This window comes from Castor canadensis, chromosome 2, assembly GCF_047511655.1.
Source record: "Castor canadensis chromosome 2, mCasCan1.hap1v2, whole genome shotgun sequence".
Taxonomy (NCBI): Eukaryota; Metazoa; Chordata; class Mammalia; order Rodentia; family Castoridae; genus Castor; species Castor canadensis.
The window spans coordinates 142383962-142405323 of NC_133387.1; the positions used below are offsets into that span (position 1 = coordinate 142383962).

Genomic DNA, 21362 nt, shown 5'->3' on the forward strand with positions numbered 1-21362 from the left:
CATATTCTCTCAACTTCTTGCCTTTATGAAAATAACACTCCCATCTGCCTAAAACACTCTTCATCCTCTGCTCTCATCTGCTCTTACAGCAACTCATCTCTCAAAGTCACCTCTAAAACACTTCCATGGTCTAGCACTCATCTTAATTACCCTCTAAGTTAAAGAAACCATTTCTCTAGACTTCCTGGAACGAACTTTCTACCTTTTTCAGTATTTTCTGTCTTGCATTAAGGGATAGATATTTCATTCTCAGAAAACTGTTGTGTGCTATTTGTGTCATCCATTTTTCTATATCCAATACTACTGCACTAGTGTTTTATACATCAGATGGAGAGGACTCACAATCCACAAACATTTCATCTTAATTACAAAGCTTTTACAAACAAGTTAAGGCTGCAAGGATTTCATCAACACACATTACTTAAACAAAACCTAAGGCTGTAAGTTAAATCTATTCCGCATATAGAAGTGACTGAACTTCAGAAAGTGTCTGGAAAAATATTAACAATTAAAGAAGACAAAGCTGCAAATTAAATCAATAACAATTAGGTAGATCAATTTATTTTTTGGGTATTTTACAAGTATAATTTTGGACGGACTATTTGACAAATTTCAGCATTAACTGCCAACTCTACAGACATGTTTAACAAAAAAGCATTTACTCTTGGCCCTTTTAATACAGGCAAAGTGTCCTATTGCATAACGAATGGTAGAGATGTAGTAATAGATTTGAGGGCATATTAATGAAGTAAGATGTTTTCTTTCAACTGCTAGTAACATAATACAAACATACATTAATGGCTATCACAACCATCAGTGATTTGTAGATTAAAACTTACAAGGTCTACTTACTTAGGTATAAACTAGTGAAACACTACTCAAAATGGCATTTTTAATCTGTAGACTAACCATCACAGAGGTTTCTTTGATCCCAGTTTTACAAGATGTAGTGGGGGAGCTGGGGAAAAAGACACAGGGAAACCGGCAGTGCGTGCTAAGTTACAGAGTTGGGATAGTAGTTCATATTAGTCCTTATCCAGATTAGAATAGTTTAGAAAACTTGTAATGTCCTAAATTTGGTATATTCAAAATGATAAAGGATGAATAATTCATCGGTCTTAAAACCATTTAGTAAGTGCCTACAGAGGACTTTAGAAATACACAGGGATGTGGGTGTATAAGAGGAGATAAAAGAAGGAAAATGAAAAGTAGAAGCATGTTTGCTGGGGAATGTGAAAGGCCATCAGAGAAACTGCTTTGGTAACCACTCAAAAATTCCCATACACTACCTGCTTCTAGTAAGTAAAAAGAACAACTGATTCTAACTGTTGAAGTAGTAACAGAGGCCTTACCAGGCCTGCCTTGAATAGTTAAGACATTTTTAGGTCAGCAGCACAAGATTATTGAAAAATTTGTAGACTACAAATTCAATTCAAACAATCCCATCCCATTTACTAAGAATTATAAGATGGAGCCTTCAAGAATGAAATGTGTCTCGGAACCATATGAAAAGTAGGAGCTACTGGTCATGAAACAATTTCACACTTTAGTCAATTTTCATAAAGTATGCTATGTCCAACTTCAGTTTACTCTAACATTAATTTATAGATAAACAGGACAATGGCTAAAGTTAGCCATTTCTCAACCGAGAACTCTGAAATAATAGAAATGGAAAATTAAGCTCCGCTCATCAAAATCTTCATTGAAGTGATTTAAAGAGCCTGTAGAAGTGTCAATAGACCAAGCTTTGAAACAGAAAAAAAAAGTAGAAAAATTTAAAGCCTCTATGTCAAGCACCAATAATCAAGGCTACACAATTTTACCTACAAATCCTTAATGACAGGTCTTTCCTAATGGAAAATCCTGAGATTTTAAGCACTGTGACTTCACAGAAGGCAGGTTGGTTTAATGAGGAAATTTACTTTTAATAAAAAAGACAATCAACAGCATTTTATTTTGGGCACTTACTCAGTATTTCACAGATCCTCAACAAGCTTTGAGGTAGGTTACATATTAGCATGGTATTTTACAAATTAAAATTCAAGCAGATGTTATGTCACTTATCATAAACCACAGGAATCCCATCATGGTCAGGAATAACATGATCTCTGCTCTTTCAGATTAGTCTTATCTGATGTTGGAATTTAATGGTAATAGCTTGCAAATATTCATGAAAAACAAGACTAGATGTAATAGAAATTTTACTTTGGGGTATTTAAAAATTCTTAAATTTATCTTATAATGAGTTACACACATTGCAGAATAATCTACTTGCTCTTGTTACAAATGTATTTATATACAACTGAACCATAAAATTAGAAATAAGCACAGTACTGAGTTTGTTGCTGCTCTGCCTTTTGGGGTGAGTGGAGCAGGACAATAAGCCATTTAAGTGCAGGTGCTGTGTTCAAGGCACCATCTACTGTAATTTAGAATCACAGGAAAGCAGGTATACTAATGGATCCAAGACCTAAAAAAGATGACTGGATGCAAAGGAGGTGAAGCTTTGTGCAAGTCAAAGACAAAGAGAAAAACAGTGTCTCAGGCTACTGATCCTCATTGTGCTACAGCATTACAACTTGGGAAAGAGCTCTAAGAAGATGGTAAATTTGTCCGGATAAAGTTCAGTAAAGTTCTAACTAGATAAACTGTAAGTACAATTAAATTATTTTATTAAAATGACATCCACAGAAGGAAATTCTGAAAGTTTTAAAACAGATGAATGTTTTATCTATCATGTAAATTACTCTAATTGTCTCAAGCCTAATTCTCTTAGCCCAACATAATTATTTACCAGAATTCTGCTTTTCCTGACATAGTTTCCTGGACCAGTCTTCTCAACTATTTGGTTCATTATAAAGTTCCCTTAGGGATAGGGATGTAGCTCATTGCAGAATGCTTCCCTAACGTGTGAGAAACCCTGTTTGATCCCCAGCAGAGAAATCTCAAAAGTTTTTTTAATTTAAACTGTCAAATATTAGCAATACAGAATTAAGTGTGGTTCACTGAGCAGCTAGAAAGAAACCATGAGAGTGTTGCAGAGCAAATTTAAAGAGAAGACATAGATACATGCTTTCCCATAAATTGAACTGCCCAATACCATGAGTCAAAGAAGATTTAAAAAAAAACAAGATTGGTGGGAGAGGAAGCAGAAAATGCAAGCCTTTTACTCTACTGTCCCCAAAGCTGAGTATGGAAGTAAAAAGTTTCTACATTTAGAAAGTTTATATAAATTACATGAGTTGCAATTTTCATAAATGCCAAAATGAAATGTTTTGCAAAGGATAAAAGATATGCCTAAAGAAACACATCATATTTGCACAAGGCCACTGAAAGTCATGGTATTAGTAACAAACAAAAAAGTTTAATTCTATGGCAGACTGAGCAAAGTTTTCAGTTTTCTATATGCCCAAGATTGTAAACTATTCTTATTTTATAAAAGCTGTAATGATATTTTGTGTAGGAACTCTTGTGCTTCTAGTTGGCACATTATCTACTTTCTAGTATGTGAAATTAATACAGACATTTGTGAAAGGTTGTGCAAAATATTGTATTTACAAAAATGGCACAAAAGTGAATGCAACAGTCAATGCACATGCGTACTTCATTCACATCTTCAACAATGAAAGGAATTCTAACACTACAGAACTGAGAAAGACACTAGCTTCAATGATAGCTATTAGCACTGAAGTCACATAAGTTACACCAGAATGGACAAATATTGCCCAAGTAAAATTCTATATTGTTAAAGCTGAAACAGGTTTAAGGCCATTCAAGTTCAAGCACAGTTAGTCAAATCTTTTGGAGCCCCATCTACTTGTGTCTGAATTATGTTACTTTCCTTCCAACTTGTGGTCTTAAACTTCTGTTTTTACAAAATCCAAAAGGAAAATACAGAGAAATCAATACAACAAAGATTAAATAGGAGTAACATACAAAGCTATAATTAAGATGAAGTAAGGAAAACCAAAACATTAAAATTGTAAAACTTTGCTTGTTACTTGTTGGAACCAGTCCTACACTAGGAGTTAGGTAATATATACAATTATTTTCAAGTAGATTACTTATGATGCTCTAACATGTCCTTTTCATCAGTGCAGTGTTAAACTAATCAAAAACTCTACACATGTATATTCCCTTACAATAGCAGCACACACTACCGCTACCTGCAAAGCTGTCAGTCTCAAAAGACTTAGTGAATGAAAGGAAACAAAAAGTGGGTAAGTAAGATATTAAGGAGAAATAACGGGAATTAGAAGACTCATGCAGTTCATCTCTTTTAATCAGCCAGCCAGCTTGCTAGCAACGAGGGATGGTTTCCGCTGAGGAAGGTCTTGTGGAGTGGGAATGTGGTCACCAGTGACCTCTGTCTTATCCGGGGCTGCAGTAGGAAGTTGCTTGTTCTTCATCTTTGCTTTAGCCATGTTATAATCCCCAGAATCAAAATATTTTTGCTACAAGGAAAAAAAAAAAAAAACCAGATTAGATTTTTCCTTGCTAAGGAGGCGCTGTTCTGCTTGAGCCACAAGTCTAATCCTTTTAGCATTGGTTATTTGAGCCGGCACCCCCTTTTTCCTCAGGCCAATCTGCATTGCAATTCTATTTACGCTTCTTCATATGAGAAGAGCATGCCACTGAGCCCAGTCTTTTCTTCTTTGAGGTGGGGGGTCTCATGAACTTTTTTTTGCTAATGCTGACCTGGAGCTGTGATATTCCTGATGTTGGCCTCCTGAGTAGCTGGGATTACAGGCAGGAGCCCCTGGTGCTCAACTCAGATTAAGAGTTGAAAAGCTTTCACATACCTTCATATACCATTAGGCTGAATTAAGATGCAGATGTGACTCTACACTGACAATATAATATGAACTGGTCTAACAAATTTGAACAGGACCATTAGTTAGATGAAACAGTTAATGCCTCTGTATTGAGTTCAAGCATAAACCAATAAACTGAGAGGTCAAGCAAGAACTCCTACCTTCAAGTTTACTTGGACCAATCTGGTTTTAACATAGAACCCACAAGACTGACATCAAGTGATCCAGGAATAAAAAGTCCTGCACTCAAGAGTGAAAAGCAAAACTTTCATTTACAAACAGAACTACCACACAGAAATTCTTGCTTAAATGATTTTGAAAATAAAAATATAATTCACTAACTTGCATTTAAGATGTGGCAATGAGCTACCGGCTATTAGTACTTTGTCATCTAAGATGAACATTTCTGCAAGAACTTAAATCATTTATTCAAACTAGGGCAGTTTGAAAAAAGTTATGATAAAATATAAATGCTAGAGTAATGGAAGAAATAACTTACTAAAAATTAACTCACTTAAAATGTACTTCCTTCATTTTTCATACAAAGACACTAAGTACAATACTGTTCATTTTAGTTGGAAGGAGGAATAAACGAACAGTCATGCTGTTTACAATAAAAAATACAAATTGTGATGACCGCTAAAATTAATCTTAGTAATTAATCTTCCTGAGTTCCAGAGTATTAACATGAATTTACTTGAGTTCTGACTTACACCTATCATGTTAGCATACTTTTTTTTTTTTTTTGGCGGTTCTGGGGTTTGAACTCAGATCCTCCCACATTCCACCAGCCCATATTTTGTGTTGGGTATTTCTTTTGAGATAGGTTCTCATGATCCTTCTCATCTCTGCTTTCTGAGTAGTTAGGATTACATGTGTAACACACTTTTAGTGAATGCCTGCTATGCATGAGGCACTGTGCAAGAGCTGGAAAGAGATATAAAGAAAATAGTCAAATACATCAATATCTAATGCTGTCTTAAAAATACATGGTGACATATATGGGTGCTCAAAGGAGGTCAATATAACTTGTCTGGGGATGGCAAAGGAAATAATACAGGAATGAAAAACAGCCTATCTGGAGAGTGAATGGATTAAAATTGTCTTAGAGACTTCAGGAACACCTCAGGTCGTAAAATGAAGTAGCTGAAGACTCACGGCTTAGTATAAGACAGTTAAATGCTCCACGAAAAAGGTCTCATGTGCTGCCTCCCTTTAGGAGCTATTCTTTGATAGGCCACCTCTCACCTATGACCAAAGGATCTGAGGTCAGAAATTGTTCTGGGTCACTATACAAGCATCATATGGAGCAGTAATAATGAAACTTGGGCCAGGCACTTCTGAGACTGCTGCAACTTCATTTGTCCATGTTTTAAAATGAATATAGAAAAAAAATGTTCCAGAACGCTGATGCACTATATACTGAACAGCTGCTTCTGAATTTAGTGGCATTTGGAGAAAAACCAGCTAGTAAATTTCTTACTGTGTCAAAAATACCAAGTGAGGGCTGGTAGAGTGGCTCAAGTGGGAGAGTGCCTGTGTACCAAGTGTGAGGTCTTCAAGGGGGGTGGGGGTGGTCAAAAGTACCAAGTGAGAAATTTAACATTGCAAATTTTAGGCAGATTTCCCTATCACAAAGAATTTAGCTTCTACTAAAAACTATTTTATAGTAAGCAAAAGTTCATCACAACAGGATGTCATTAAAGTGCTTACTAGGCTATCTTGCTTAGGGGAAAGGAATTAAATTTCTTTACTGTGTTGGGCTAGAGGTATGGCTCAAGCAGTAGAGTGCCTGCCTAGCCAAGTGTAAAGAATTGAGTTCAAACTCCAGTACCATCAAAACAAATTTGTTTACTGTGGCTAAAGATAATGCTTGATAATTAAAACTGCCCTCCAAAAAGAACAGATTACTACAAGACAATGAAACCTTATACAGGGACTCAGCAAAGACAATGATACAACAAAGATGTCAGAGAAAGAAGTTAATGCTTTAGACAAGATTCACTGTTCATGTTTCTCATATAGGGATCCAATATAGCTGTCTCTAACAATTCCTAGATTTTGTGTTTCTAAACAAAAATATCTAAAATTCAACAGAACTTATTTTTAATATCTGGATGGTAATTTTATGAAGTTCCCCCCATTTGAATTTAAAACGGCTGCTTCATCTCCCTCCCAGCTCTGACAGACATAGTCACTGTGTACATGGTCTTACTGTTAAAAGCCTAGTAATGTATTACATTTACTTCATAATAACATCATTAAATCAAAATATAAAGATAATAATATGATACAATCTAATCCAACCCTCTCAAATGATGAAACTATTTAAAGATGTTAGATTAACTTGCCAAGTCTGCTAACTACTGACGGAGGAAAACCAAAATTCAGAATCAGACTTTAAAAAAAAAAAAAATTACAACTTCATTTCCCTAATATAAACTTATCCACTGACTGGCACAATACAGAATCATCAAGAGCTTACTTCTTGATTCAACTGGCATTTTCATTTCCAGCTACATCTACAATACCAACTCTAAAGATACAATACACATTAGTTCTCATGTGAAGATACTTAAATAGTCACAAACAGTGAAGCTAGGGGAAAATTACAATGAACAGCCCATATACTGGAAGAAAGCTTGTTAGCCAAAGTTGTGCTAAAGAACAGAAAAAGAAGTCTACTAAACACTAATAATCAGTCAAATACAAACAGTAATCTAGCAGCCAAAGAGATATATACATGTAATTTATTCAATACTGAGAATATACCTGATAGTTCTACTTAATAATTAGACTTGATTCATATACGTTCTACAGAGCTAGATTCATAATGAACATGGCTCTCATATTGCTTATTCCACCTATCCCCCACATATCATGATTTTTATAATCACATTTAAAAAAATAACTACATAATATATAAAAATTCTATTTTGTTGACTCATTACAACTTAACCATTTCTCTGCTGCTGAGTACTGACACTGTTTCTATTTAAAGCTTCTAGCTAAAACTACAAGGAAGTCCTCAGACCTGAAGCTGTTTTCCTCATATTGAATTATACCCTTAGATTGATTCATAAAGTAATCAAATAATGTAAATGATTTCATCAATCTTAATATCCCTTTCCAAAATAAGAGTAAAAATTTTTAATGTTTACACAAAACTAAAAGTGTATAAATTCCACTCAATTTCAACCTCACCAAAAGGTACCTTAAAAAAAAATACTTTTCTAATTTAGATGTATGTATATTATATTATATGTTATTTTGATGATTTCTATCATGGATAAACACCTTTGTGTTCAATTATACTTCATCTGTTAAAATCCTTTATCTAGGGGTATTGTAATGCATTTATAAGTTCCCCATTTTTTTGTAATAATGTCCTTAATGGATTTCATAGTATAGAAATTTTTCTTATTTTATTATTTCAAATCTGTGGCTCTTATTATTTCATGTAAGAATAAAGAACGCCATTCAATTTTTGAACTTTAACATGTCCACTTGCCTCACAGACATTTTGTATGCAAGCAGCAGATATTATTTGAAGGTGCTTAAGCTGAAGACAGAGCCCTTTTAATTTTGTTTTTCTCCCAAGAGGAAGGGGTTAGAAGAGAATACTTGAGGAACAAACATGTAATCTCTTTTCTCATTGTTGAGAAATAATCATTTCTACCTCACAAAAAGACATGGATTTTGAAGAAATGTTTTCAGTAATTTGAGCTACTAAATTACTATATATAAATTGTATTAAAGTAACTAACTGTGAAATATATTGCCCAAAGGACACAGTAAGCTGTGCTTATCTAAGTGATCATTTCATCCAAATAAAAAGGTATTTTAAACCTTGATGTCGAGTGGGAATCACCATTAAAATAGGCAAAGTTTAAAAATATGGGCAGCAGGATAAATGTCAGTTTCTGGACAGCAGTTGCTTTTGGAGAAAAGGGAGACTGGGGTGTAAATAAAACACAGGATAGGTCTGAATTAGATCTATACTTGCTTCCTTACAAAGGTAAAACTGAAGTAAATATGGAAGAATAAGAATATATTAAACCCAGGTGCTGGGTACAAGAGTTCTAATCATCTATGCTACATACCTGAAATAATTATAACTTAAAACATTACAGTTGTAGATTATTCCTATACATTTATGGGATGAACAGTGTAAATCAGAAAACATTATATACACATGCACCTGGTAAGTGCAGAACTAAATATGCATTCATTTCACAATCTCACAGAGCGTGAATATTTGAGGATTCTACACAACTTACCCCTTTCTGCAATCGTTTCCTTAAAAAATCTGAACCGCCAGGCTTTTGTCCCAGGTGAGGATACCTTGCTTTTAATTTTGCTTCTTCAGCTTTCTCTGGACTAGTCACTTTATCTTCCATTTCCTGAAACAATTTTAAATAAATTACTTCTCTACTACAAAGTATCTAAAACAATCCACCTTTTAATATTTGGATTCTGGTTTAGCTAATGCCAACACAGCATCTGACTAAGAAATCAAGTACAGAAGCTTTTAAAACAGCTCTATCTTGTTTTTCAGATGTCCCATGTGACAGCTCTATTATAGCTGTGATGCATGTGTAACACCCCACACACTGGATAAAAATATCAAGATAGCTCAGCTCTGAAGTCTTGCTTGTCATTACTTTCCAGTTATGTATAATACATTTATAGTTAGTCACCCTCTATGGAACTCTTCAGCTCTTTGTCTATATTTAGAGAATCATCCTAATACTGCTAAAATCTTAAAGATCTTTTTTGATTTTCTCTTTATCCAAAATTATGTATGAAGATCCTTAGATTCTTAACTAGAAATTAACAACAGCCTACTTACTAGCATAATTTTTCTGAATAAATTAATATAGAAGACCTTGATATTTATAAAGGAGAGAAATTATCTTTATTAATCCTCACATCTGGATTGAAGTGCCCTGGGTTTGATCCCCAGCACTGGAGGGAAAACAAAACAAAACAAAACAAAAAAAACCCCGTGTATACTATTACATAACTTTTTCCCATGTTTAAAACGACAAACCGTTAGTGTCAAAGATCTCATCCTTGCAATTACCAAAAACTTTTTTTTGATGGTGCTGAGGATCAAACTAAGGACCTCATGCATGCTAGGCAGTACTCTTATCAATAAGCTATACCTCCTGTTCTGTCAGTATCTTAAGCCTATTTATTTTTAACAGCAGTCTTAACTTAGTCTACATTCTTCCAAAGTGCAGGGAAGCAATATTTATCACTTTGTGGCAAGTACTGCACAAGAAAGATGAACTGAGAAAAACAAAGCTGTTCTGTGTTCTGCACACCAGATCAGCAAAATCACACCTCTATATATGTTGATTCTTCTGGATTATTTATGAACAGTCAAAAAGCAGAAATGTTAAATCCAGACCTATCAAACCAACTGTTCTTAGACAGCAAGTAAATCATTTACCTAGGAATTAAAAAAAGAAAACATGTAATTTTTTGCACAGATTTTCCTCAAATTTAATTTGCACATTTTATAATCAGATTTATGGACTTTACATATTGTCAGTCAATACTTTCTTCATCTTGAACAGTTTCTTCGTGTGTTGTTGTACCTCATTTTATGTTAGGAAGAGTTTGAAGAAGAGGATGCTGCTGCTGTGAAATACATTTTGTGTTCCATAAAGTCTCTTTTTATATGGTATCTGCTCTCATTCTGCTTCAAGTGTTCTACTTATCTCTTTTATGTTGTAGTTTCATACATCTATATTGATTTCTAATCTCCCTATAGTAGTCATATCATTCAGTCACTTTATGTACACAAAACTGAACTGTGTCCTTACTCAGAGAGGGACACTTAATAATTGTGATTCTACCAGTCAATGCATTCAAGAAGGGTGTGCTCAGAGTTCAAGTGTGAGGTATATGATATAAAACTGTGTTTTCCCACTTTGTTCCAAATTTTGGGCAAATGAGTATGACAATGTGCTGTTTATTACTGTACTGTTTAAAAACTACCTCCTATAACACAAGTCTGCTACTCTGGCTGGCACTCAATCATCCTAGCTATATGTTCAAATACTGAACAAAAAAGTGATACCTGACCTATTGAGAACTGATGGGGCAGTCTACAATATCATTATTCCTTCTTTAGAAGTTTTTCAATAATAATTTTAGTTATATACGCTTTATGCCTTACTTTAGAGCCTACCTTCATGTAAGTTATCATGATTATACTCATGACAAAAGCTGGAAAATACAAACAAAGTTAACAGTTTAGGGTAGGAAGGTAGGCTAGGCCATTGCACAGCTGCTTCCATGTGGCTCAGCCTTCACTGCAGACAAGGGTACTTCTCATGCTGCAACTGAAGAAGTAGAACTGGAAGGAGGGACCTCCTTTTGCATTTCCCTGTTAATTTTAAACGGCTGAAAAGGACTCAAAGGTCTATCTAGTCCTCAATCCTTGTATCTTTAAATAACAGGATGTTAATGCAGTTCATCATTTCGTGAGAGAAAAAAAGTTGTACCATATTCTGGCATTCTCTTATTTTTTCATAAGGAATACATTTCCACGTACATTTTATGTAACATTAAGCATACACAATTAAATTTTAAAAAGGAACTGGAAGTATGGCTCAAAAGACAGAGCGCTTGCCTTGCAAGCATGAGATGGCCATTTAGATTTACAATGGACTTTAGAATTTTTATTTTTTTACTGTGCTGGGTGGGATTTTGGAATGTTTTTGTGGGCAGGTTTTTTTTTTTTTTTTTTTGGCAGTACTGAGGTTTGAACTCAGGACCTTGTGATCACTAAGCAGGCACTCTACCACTTGAGCAACTTCACCAGCACGGACTTAGAATGTTTTCTAGAAAAATAAGTACCTGGAACCAGACACACTGGAACACAACTTTAGTCCCAGCTACTCAGAAAGTTGAGGCAGGATGACCACTTGAGCCCAGGAGTTCAAGACTAGGTCAGACACACCATCAAATTCCATCTCAAAACAACAAAAAATATGTAATTCTTGAACTTTCTTGCCAATACATAGATAGCACACTGGTAAGTCCCTGCTAATGCAATGCCATAGTTGGATTCAAATTTTCAGTTGTTCTTAAAACACTACGAGAGGGAAAAAGATATTATGACCTAAGCTACATGTCAAACACTATCAATACTGCCACAATACTTTTCATTAATCATACAAAAACATTCCTAACGCTTTGCAGGTGTAGACAGTTTTAGGACCTTACTAAGAAGCAACTTCAAATGCTTGGCCTTTCACTCACATTCTGACAGTTACAGATTTGAGTGAGGTGTAACAGATCAGGAGTGGGCTGTGTCTGTTGGCATTCTGCCCCCATTCACACCCTTCTCTAAATGCTTTTCTGAATCACTACAGCTAGGAGCTTAAATCTACATTTCTCAGACGGAGCTCCTAGTAGGTCCTTCAATGGCATTCCATACCAGATGAAGTGTGGGTGATGCTGCCAACAATGGCCAACAGCAGGAGTCCCCTGTAGTTCCTACAGGGAGTTATCCAACAGATAATCAGGAGGTCTTGTAGCTGCTACATGGCAGTGAGGCTCCACATAGTGCTCGCTCATGCAGAGTCAAAGGTTATCTGCAATCGCCTACCTTCCTCTACCTTCCTCTCTTTTGTTCTTGCATCTCTTTACTTAATAATTTGTAACCTAAATCCCCAAGTCATCTCGTTTCTGATTATAATATCAAAAGTGGCTTCTGTTCTGGTCTACCCACAGATGGTAATAAAAAAATAATAAAATCAGGTAAAATAAGCAATTTATCTCTGCAGCTATGTTCAAAAATGGAAAACAGAATTTGGTGACTGCATGTTTCTGTACACCAAAGAAATTCCTAAATACTTTAGAATACTTTAGGTACAATGAAAATAAATCCTAAAAAGGTTTGAGATACAGAAGGAAACAGCAAACAAAGAACTGATACATATGAATGTATACTATAAGTCAATATCCTAACTTCAGTATCATGATATGGGGCTCAAGAAAAGAAAAAGGGATGCAGCTCAGTGGCAGAGCACCTGCATGAGGTACTAGGTTCAATCCCCAGCATCTTAAAAAAAGAGAGAAAGAGAGAACAAACAAATACTATATAACATTATAATAGTTCTAAAGTTTAAATGTTGTATGGCCCCATATCATTTAAGTATTTATATTCATTCAAGATTTTATTTATGTGTTGATGCACAATAAAATTTTAAAGGGTAAACAGAAACAAAGTATACAACTTCCAAAATAGTAAAATAGAAAAAGAAAACCAATGGGGGAAGAAGGGAAATCAACAATGAAAGAGGTAAAAAAAAAAAAAGACCAGGTACTGGAGATATAGCTTAGTGTTTACCTAGCATCCACAGGACACGGGTTACTGTAGGAGGAGGACCATTTATAGTACACCAGCACTGCAATGGGGAGGTGGGGAGGGGGGCTTGATGGGACAGGGATAGACACCACATAGGACAGGAAAGGACACACACACACGATGACCAAGGGACAGAGGACAGATAGGACACGATCAAAAAGAAAAAAAAGTAAGATGAGAGAAATAAATCCTAAAATGCCAAATGATGATAATAAATGGACTGATAAGACTGTCCACCTGAATCCAGTAGATGGATTTAAAAAATATCTAGTCACTTGCTAAGCACCCCCCAAAATAAATAAATAAATAAACAAAAAACCTCTAACAATTTAAGAACACAGGTTTTGAAAGTAAACATATGGGCGAAAATAAAATATCAGGCAAACCTTAACTAAAACAGAGTAGTACATCTTCATTAATGCCAGGTAGCCTAGACTTTAAGACAAAAAACATCAGAAATATAGACGGGGCTGACAGAGTGGCTCAAATGGTAGAGCACTTGTCTTTCAAGTGTGAGGCCCTGAGTTCAAACCACAGTACGGCCAAAGGAAAAAAACAAAACAGAATCTAAATATTTATGCCTCTCATAAAACAGCTTCAAGCTAATGTAAGGCAAGACTTTACAGAACTACAGGAAGTAATTGACAAGTCTACCACCACAGAATTCAACACACCTTCGCAGGTTATTAAGAGGTGAAAAAGGTAGACGTATTCAAGATACTTGATTTTAATTTTGTATCCAACAAATAAGGACTGTATATCTTCTCTAACACTAATAGAAATGAAGCAAGTCTTAACCATTTTCATTCAAACCATAATCTATGACCATAATACATTAGGTTAAGGTTAAATAATAATAAAAATATATTATAAATCCCTAATATTTGGAAATTGAAAACACCCTATTAAACAACTCATAGTTAAAAAGGAAATCATGAGAATCAAAAATACTCAGAACTAACAAAAATGTATGTGAAAACTTGTAAGATATAGAAAGGTCTTCAAGGGCTTATATTAAAAGATGTTAACTGTCAATGACTCATGCATCCAACTTAAGTTAATCAAAGAGGGCTAAGGGTGTAGTTCAATAGCAGAGTAGTGGCCTAGCATACTTTTCACCCTGGGAAGGAACCCAAAGAAAATGCAGAAAATAATAAGCAGAGATTAGTGAAGACAAAGATACAACAGAGGATTAACAAAGGGGAAAAGAAATGATTAAGGAGGAAAGTAGTTTTATTTATTTTTTGGTGGTACTAGGGTTTGAACTTAGGGCCTTGAGCTTATCAGGCAGGCACTCTACCACTTGAGCCAGGCTCCAGCTCTACGTATTTTATAAAGTTCAAATCTGGTTCTGGAATTTTATTCTCCAAGAAGCCTTTCAGTTACACATTTCTACATTTCAAAGTTGATCCCAGAATGTAAATGGGTTTATTTAGCTAAGTGGTTTCTAAGCAAGTAACACAGGGAGGGGCAGGAGAAGCATGGCTAAATTGGGCAAGAAGCAGCTCAGGGCATCTTAACAGAAATACATGCTCATGATGTTCTAAAGCTTGGCAAGAGCTTTAGATCCAGAAATCTAAGGATACTTGTGTGTGTGTGCAACTGGAAGTTGAAGCCAAGGCCCCTTAAATGCTAGGCAAGCACTCTATCAGCCCCAGCCGAAGAATATTATTTAAGTAACGGTTATCTTCTTGACAAGTATCCTCCAAAATATTTATTTGCATACTCTATACCTAACATTGATCAAAGTTAAGCAAGTGTATTTTTGTGATTTAGAAATCCTTTCTGTTAGTGGGGTGTAAGTTATAAATACAAAAAATACATTCAAGGGTAGGGATGTAGCTCAATGGTAGAGCACTTGCCTAGCATGCACTGAGGCCCTGGGTTTAATCAACACCAAAATAAATAAATAAATAAAGGATTATTTTGTACTCTGTTATGGACTGATAGTAATTATATCTGAGTAACTTTTTTTCAGGCTTCAGCAGAAATTACACAGCACTAGCAATAAAAATCTGACTATTCTAAGCGAGTTCTGTTTGAGCTGATCAGCAATATGTTCACTGATGCACTAACTGATGAATAAGTTGAAAGAATTAATGAAAGTCAATAAATCTTTTGGGATATTGCCAGGAAGGTACCAATACTGTAACCATCTTTGAAAAATTTTGTCTTGTAAGTTTTTAATATTTGCCCAGTGCCTGGCATTTAATAAGTGTGCAATAAAAGTGTACTGAATGAACAAATATGACATATTTCAACTATTTCCATAAAACTAAGAAATTTTCTATAGACTTGATAGTTCATCATTAGCTTATTGTGAGAGCATTTCATGTTCTTTTTTTTGTTGTTCAGGAAGAAAAGCTGCAAAATATTTGAAGTCATATACAAACAACAAAAGCTAATAGTTAACTGCTAAGAGAAATACTTTTAAAATTTCCTGATGTTTGCCTCAGGAAAAACTGTTAAGAAGCAATGACTGGCTACACACAGACTCAATTAGCACATTGTGATTACTCTGAATAAAAAAAGACAACACTTTTAAGTCTTCCAATGACCACAGGTAGTATCAAAACAGTCTCAGAAAAATATTAATATGAACTGGAACTTTTAAAAACCTGGGGGAGGGAGAATTTATATCCACTATTGACTGATAGAAATAGTCTAGGGATATGTTTTAAAAAAATGAATCATTAGGCAATTCTGTCATCAAACATCACAGAGTATGCTTACATAAATTAAGACAGCTATGTCACTAGGTAATATAATCGTATGGTACCATGATCATCTATGAGTCATTGTTGACCACGATGTGATTATGTACCACGTTACTGTATATATGTTAATACCATTCTCCCACCATATTGATTTTTATCATATGCCATTAAAAACTACGTTCCCCAGTCTCCCTTGCAGCTACATGTGACTAAATTCTAACCAATAAGATATAAGCATGTGTCCTGTGTGATAGATACTCAGAAGTTTCCGTTTGCCATGGCTAGACTTCTTTTGGGCTTCACTGGCACAAGAGAAATAACTCCTATTTTGTTTAAACCACTACTGCTTTCATTTTTCTGTGACATATAACCAAACCTAATTTTGAATTTTTTTGAAAAAAAAATTTACTTCATGAAAAACCCTGTGCTACATGCTGCAGGGGAAACAAAGGTATTTAAAAGGGCTAGAGGTGGCTTAAGTAGTAGAGCACCTGACTAGCAAGTTTAAGGCCTGAGTTCAAACCCTATTTATACCCTTTTCCCCCAAAAAATGGTATGCAGGATTTAGACACAAAAGGATTGGGTGAGATGGTTCTGTCCCAGGATGAAAGAAGCATCAAGAATTTAGCAGGACCATGTGGTCATGGAGTTATGGGAGATGAAGCAAGGAAATGTGATGAAAGGAGCTTGAATGCCAGCCTGATGAGGTTGGACTTCATCCCATGACAGATGATCAGGGCAGATAAACTTGCCCCCAAATAGGACTTGTCCAAGGCTACCCGGCAGGGAGCAGCAGAGCTAACCTCAGTTCTGCTGACCCTTGATCCAACACCATTCACAACCCTAGGCGATCTCTGAGAAGAAGTAGCAGAACAGAGGTTTTGGAACATGACTAGAAACAATAGTTCTCTCCGTCTTCTACCATGCATAAAGTGTATTTTTTAACAGAAATATTTTAGTTGAAAACTCTAGTTCCCCTTTCTAAGACAGCTCACTTAGTTTGATACAACCTCTAGAAAACTTGCTACTGAGATCATAAAAAAAATTTTTAAAGCCACGACATACATGAAAATATGCATCCACATATAACTTCAGTTTTGTTCAGGTTTTGAAGTGGGTCTAAGCTAAGGTTGTTTACATTGCTTTATTATGGTCTATCCCTCTTTTTATCGCATTGCTAGCATTGCCATTTGTAAGGGAATATTACTTTGCCAATATTTTCTACAGAATGTTCTGAAGAAAATCCACTCACCCAATAATTTCTAAAATGTCAAACACTATGTTAAGTACTATGAGAGGAGAGAGATAAAACTGGGGCTCTGAGCTTAAGCAACTCACAATAAAATAGAATTATCTGTTTCAAGTTCCCACTTGCCTCTTCTTGCCACAGGATCACTTCACTGGCCTCTTTTAGCTTAGTTTATTTATCACAGATGATAGATCAATGACAAGTTTTAAATGTTTTATTTTCACTTCAGAGGTAATCTAAAGAGAAATACAAGCATGTTCGGGGGCATCTGAATTGCCACTTCATAGCTAAGCCGTGCTAAAGAGCTCCCATGTCTGAGCTTTCTTCTCACACTCAGTAGACCACAGATTGTCCAGGATAATGTGAAAAGAATGGAGCCAAGTTTAAAATGTTATCTGTGACTCTAGAGAATTCAATGACCTCATAGCATACTCTTAAAAGGAGAACTGAGTCATCACAGGCCTGGGGGAGAGTTAACCTGACACATAGAAAAAGCCCCTACACACTTTTAATAGTTGTTACCGTATTCTCGATACACTGGAAATTTACTTTCAGCAAAATACCAAGCACACCGAACAGTTTAGACTGGTTGTTTGTAATTAGTTTTAGATAAAAGCTAGGGAGTTTATATTTTTATGCATGTACATATTAATATCCCCTCCCAAAACAAGGGTCTTATTTTTTTTTTTCTTTTCTTTTGCAGTAGTGGGGTTTGAACTCAGGACCTACACCTTGAGCCAGTCCACCAGCCCTTTTTTGAGATGGATTTTTTCGAAATAGTGTCTCACAACTATTTGCTGGGGCTGGCTTCAAACCACAATCCTCCTGATCTCTGCCTCCTGAATAGCTACAATTACAGGTCTGAGCCATTGGTGCCCAATTCTGATTTTTTTTTTTTTAAACATGGGTGTACACACAACACAAAATATAGAAATAGTGACTTGGCTCTTATTCCATGCAGGGCCCAGCTCTTTACCTAAATTTTTCTGAGGCAATAGGCTAACCTATCATGAAACTATAAAGCTGAACACTTTGGCTTTACTAGAAAGTTCAAATTGGTACACATACAATAACCCAATTTTTTTTAGGTCATGTATCTGTTCTTCCAAATGGAAGAAACAGGTGATTTGGCTCACAGGAACACAGAAGTGACTTTGCACATTTTCCTCCTGTTTAAGGACATTATCCATGCGACAGGCACTTAACATCTACAGCCAATCTTCAATTCAAGAAGGGACATTATATTCTCAATACACCCTGGATGGTATTAATGACAGCAGCTAAAACCAAAGGACCTGAAATAAATGTTTAATGTAGATAATCATTAAGAGAAATCATTAACGCTAACCTTAATTGCTAAGACGTGTTTTAGGCTGTTCCAATTAAAAGCATTTACACTCTAGAAATCAATACTTTACACTTGGGCAACGTTCTCACAAATCTTATTAAGAAAAGTAAAATATTGCAGTGTTTAATACATTATAGACGTGGGTTTGTTATTTTTTTTTTTTGAGTTCCTAAATCCCAAGCAGTAAAACACTCCAATAAATATTTTAAAAAATCTGTGTGTGTAGCTAGGGCTTGAACTGAGGGCCTCACACATACTAAGCAAGTGCTCTACCACTGAAATATACCCCCAAGCCACAAACACTGCAATAAATACTTTAACAATATAAACCTCACATATTTAAGATTCCTGTTAAAATTGTAGTCCTCAAATTTTATGTAGTTTTTGCTTCAAAAAGTCATCTTTCAGCCTGGAGGTTTTGCTCAAGTGGGTGTAAGGCCCTGAATTCCAACCCTAGTACCACCAAAAAAGTCCATCTAGTTTCTAGCCTGGTGTGTTGGCTCATAACTATAATCCCAGCACTCAAGAGGATGAGGCCAACCTGGGCTACCTGACAAGACCTTATCTCAAAAGAAAAAAAAAAAAGAGTCCATCTTCCTTTCTGCAAAGTTCAAAAATATTCAACAATTTTCACTAGAAAATTATTCCCAAATAATGTGCGGTAACTTGGCCTATTATTTATGCGATTGCTGTTTTCTTGCTTTTGTTCAGTTTCTTTACAAGTAATATAACAGAACCATCGCAACTCAAGACGTTAACACAGCTAAGAACACACAGGATGGATTCAGAACACTAACCCAATTTCCAGGGACATGGGTGTAACACTGAGCACACACACCCTTACAAATCCCGTATAGCAGACCAAATCCTACTTATGGCAATTCAGTTTGATGTTTAAGAAAAATCGCTAGTAAACCTCCATGAAGAATAAACAAGTTACCACAGATTTTTCTTATTTCTTAGTCACATGTACACAAGGCAAGGCACTAGGCCAAATATAAACTTATATTGATATCTTGAGTCATACTGATAGTCCTGGTACATTTTCCTTCATCAGAAAAATATAAATGAATTTACAAAATATCCATTTCCACAAAAACACTGATCAAACGGGGCAGTAAAATATTTGAGACCGGGTGTGGTAGTTCACGCTTATTTTATTCACAGCTACTGGGGAGGTCGAGATAGGGAGGATATCGGTTCAAGGCCGGTTCAGGCAAAAAGTTAGTGAGACAACCCCCCCCCCCAATCTCGACAAACAAGAGAGGTGTGGCTCACTTCTGTAATCCCAACTACAAAAACAAAGGTAAGAGGATCACAGTCCAAAAAGAGAAGATCCTATCTGAAAAATTACCTAAAGCATGGCTGAAGTGGTAGAGCGCCTACCTAGCAAGCTCGAGGCCCTGAGTTCAAATTCCAATACCATTAAAAAAGATGTAAGCTCCAACCCACTTCGACTCTTTAGTCGAGTACCTACGGGAACGAACCCCACCCGTTAACATGATGTACTGCCTACCACCCTACGTTAGGGCCTCTGCGCAATCGTGGGACACAAGCACGACTATGGTGACTTTACAGGACAGGAATCTAAAGCCCAGGGAGTTTAGGAAATGCCTATGGCTAAGCGGCTCCCAAGGGCTGGAAGTAAAATCCTCACCCAAGTCTACACCGCCACCCCGACAAGACTCGCCTGTGGAGCTTTCCGCAGGCTTACGACACCGCGGCAGGGAAAACTTCCTAAGCAGAGTGCGGCTCCCGCAGGCCTGTGCTAGGCTGCACGGCTAGGCCTCGGAACCCGCACGTTTCAGAAAGAAAACGTTAGCGTTTAAACTCGCTGCACGTTGGCGCCGCTCGCCGGCCGTCGCGCCTTCCCGGCTGCGGACGCCTTTCCGCCCGCCCTGCTGGCTCCCGCGCACTCACCTTCTGCTCCTCTGCCGAGGCTGCCTCGGGGACTTCCGCAGACATGGTGCTCTTTCTGCAAACGAGAGGCCGGGGAAAATGCGATTACCGGGTGGCGAGGCCGCCCGGCCGCCGCCTTAGCCCCGCCCCGCTCCCCCCAAACGGCGGCCGCCTCAGCCCAAGGTGGCTGCCGCCTTGGGACGACAAGAGCTCCGAAGCGCACGCCGCCGCGGCTTCAGCCTGCCAAGGCCCACCTGCCCCTCCCGCGTCGCACCGCGCCGTGCCCCTACCGGCCAAAGCCCGCTCCTCTGGCTCGGCGACGCCCGAACACTTCCTTTTTCCTTCAAAGGTCGCGGCGCGAGTCTTACCTCACTTCCGGCTACGGCGGCCCAATGCTTCCCGGGAAGCGTAGTTTTGCATGCAACGGTCTCTCCCAGCCTTTTCCGGCTTACTCTGATCCTTTCTGTGCTTGGAGTCTCTTCTCTCTCTCTTTCCTTCTTGCTCTCAGCTCTGCGGCCACGAAGGCTTTCTTTTGTGTTCTCCAAAGCTCTGCTTCTGCTTAACTCCATTCATACTTCATTTTCCCAATTCTTCCTCACTTTCCTTCCTGCAGTAGGCCAGATCCACCTTTTAAATGCTATCACAGCTCTGAATAGTTCAAGCACTGTATCATTAGACAAGAGTTGTGATTACTTTATAAATGTCACCTTTCCTGCTCGGATAAGCCACACTAAGGAAGGGACCTCGTCTGTATTTTCTTATATTTCACTTCTGAGACCCTCCCAGACCTTGGCATTTGCAATAAACAAACAAATGGATTCAAATTCCATTCACTTGTCCACCCCAAAGGGGTCCACTCCCACAACTTTACTAAAACTGCTGGCATAAGAGCTCCCCCAGTGACCACATCCAATTTATCTGCCTCTTAATTGGAGATTCTAAAAGT

General features: G+C 36.9%; 1 protein-coding gene across 2 annotated transcripts; it reads right to left on the reverse strand.

Moving 5' to 3' along the window:
- Window positions 1-535: 535 nt before the first annotated feature.
- Arpp19 (cAMP regulated phosphoprotein 19) lies at window positions 536-20785 on the reverse strand. 2 transcript variants are annotated; one of them, XM_020178743.2, is made up of 4 exons: window positions 20707-20785; window positions 20438-20492; window positions 9095-9217; window positions 536-4454 (listed from the first exon to the last, which is right to left on the reverse strand). In XM_020178743.2, the coding sequence occupies exons 2-4, from the start codon at window positions 20480-20482 to the stop codon at window positions 4284-4286; spliced, it is 339 nt and encodes a 112-aa protein (XP_020034332.1). In that variant the 5' UTR covers window positions 20483-20492; window positions 20707-20785; the 3' UTR covers window positions 536-4283. The 2 variants fall into 2 exon arrangements, with proteins under 2 accessions (XP_020034332.1, XP_020034333.1); XM_020178744.2 differs by having other exon boundaries at window positions 20671-20741.
- Between the last annotated feature and the right edge of the window lie 577 nt (window positions 20786-21362).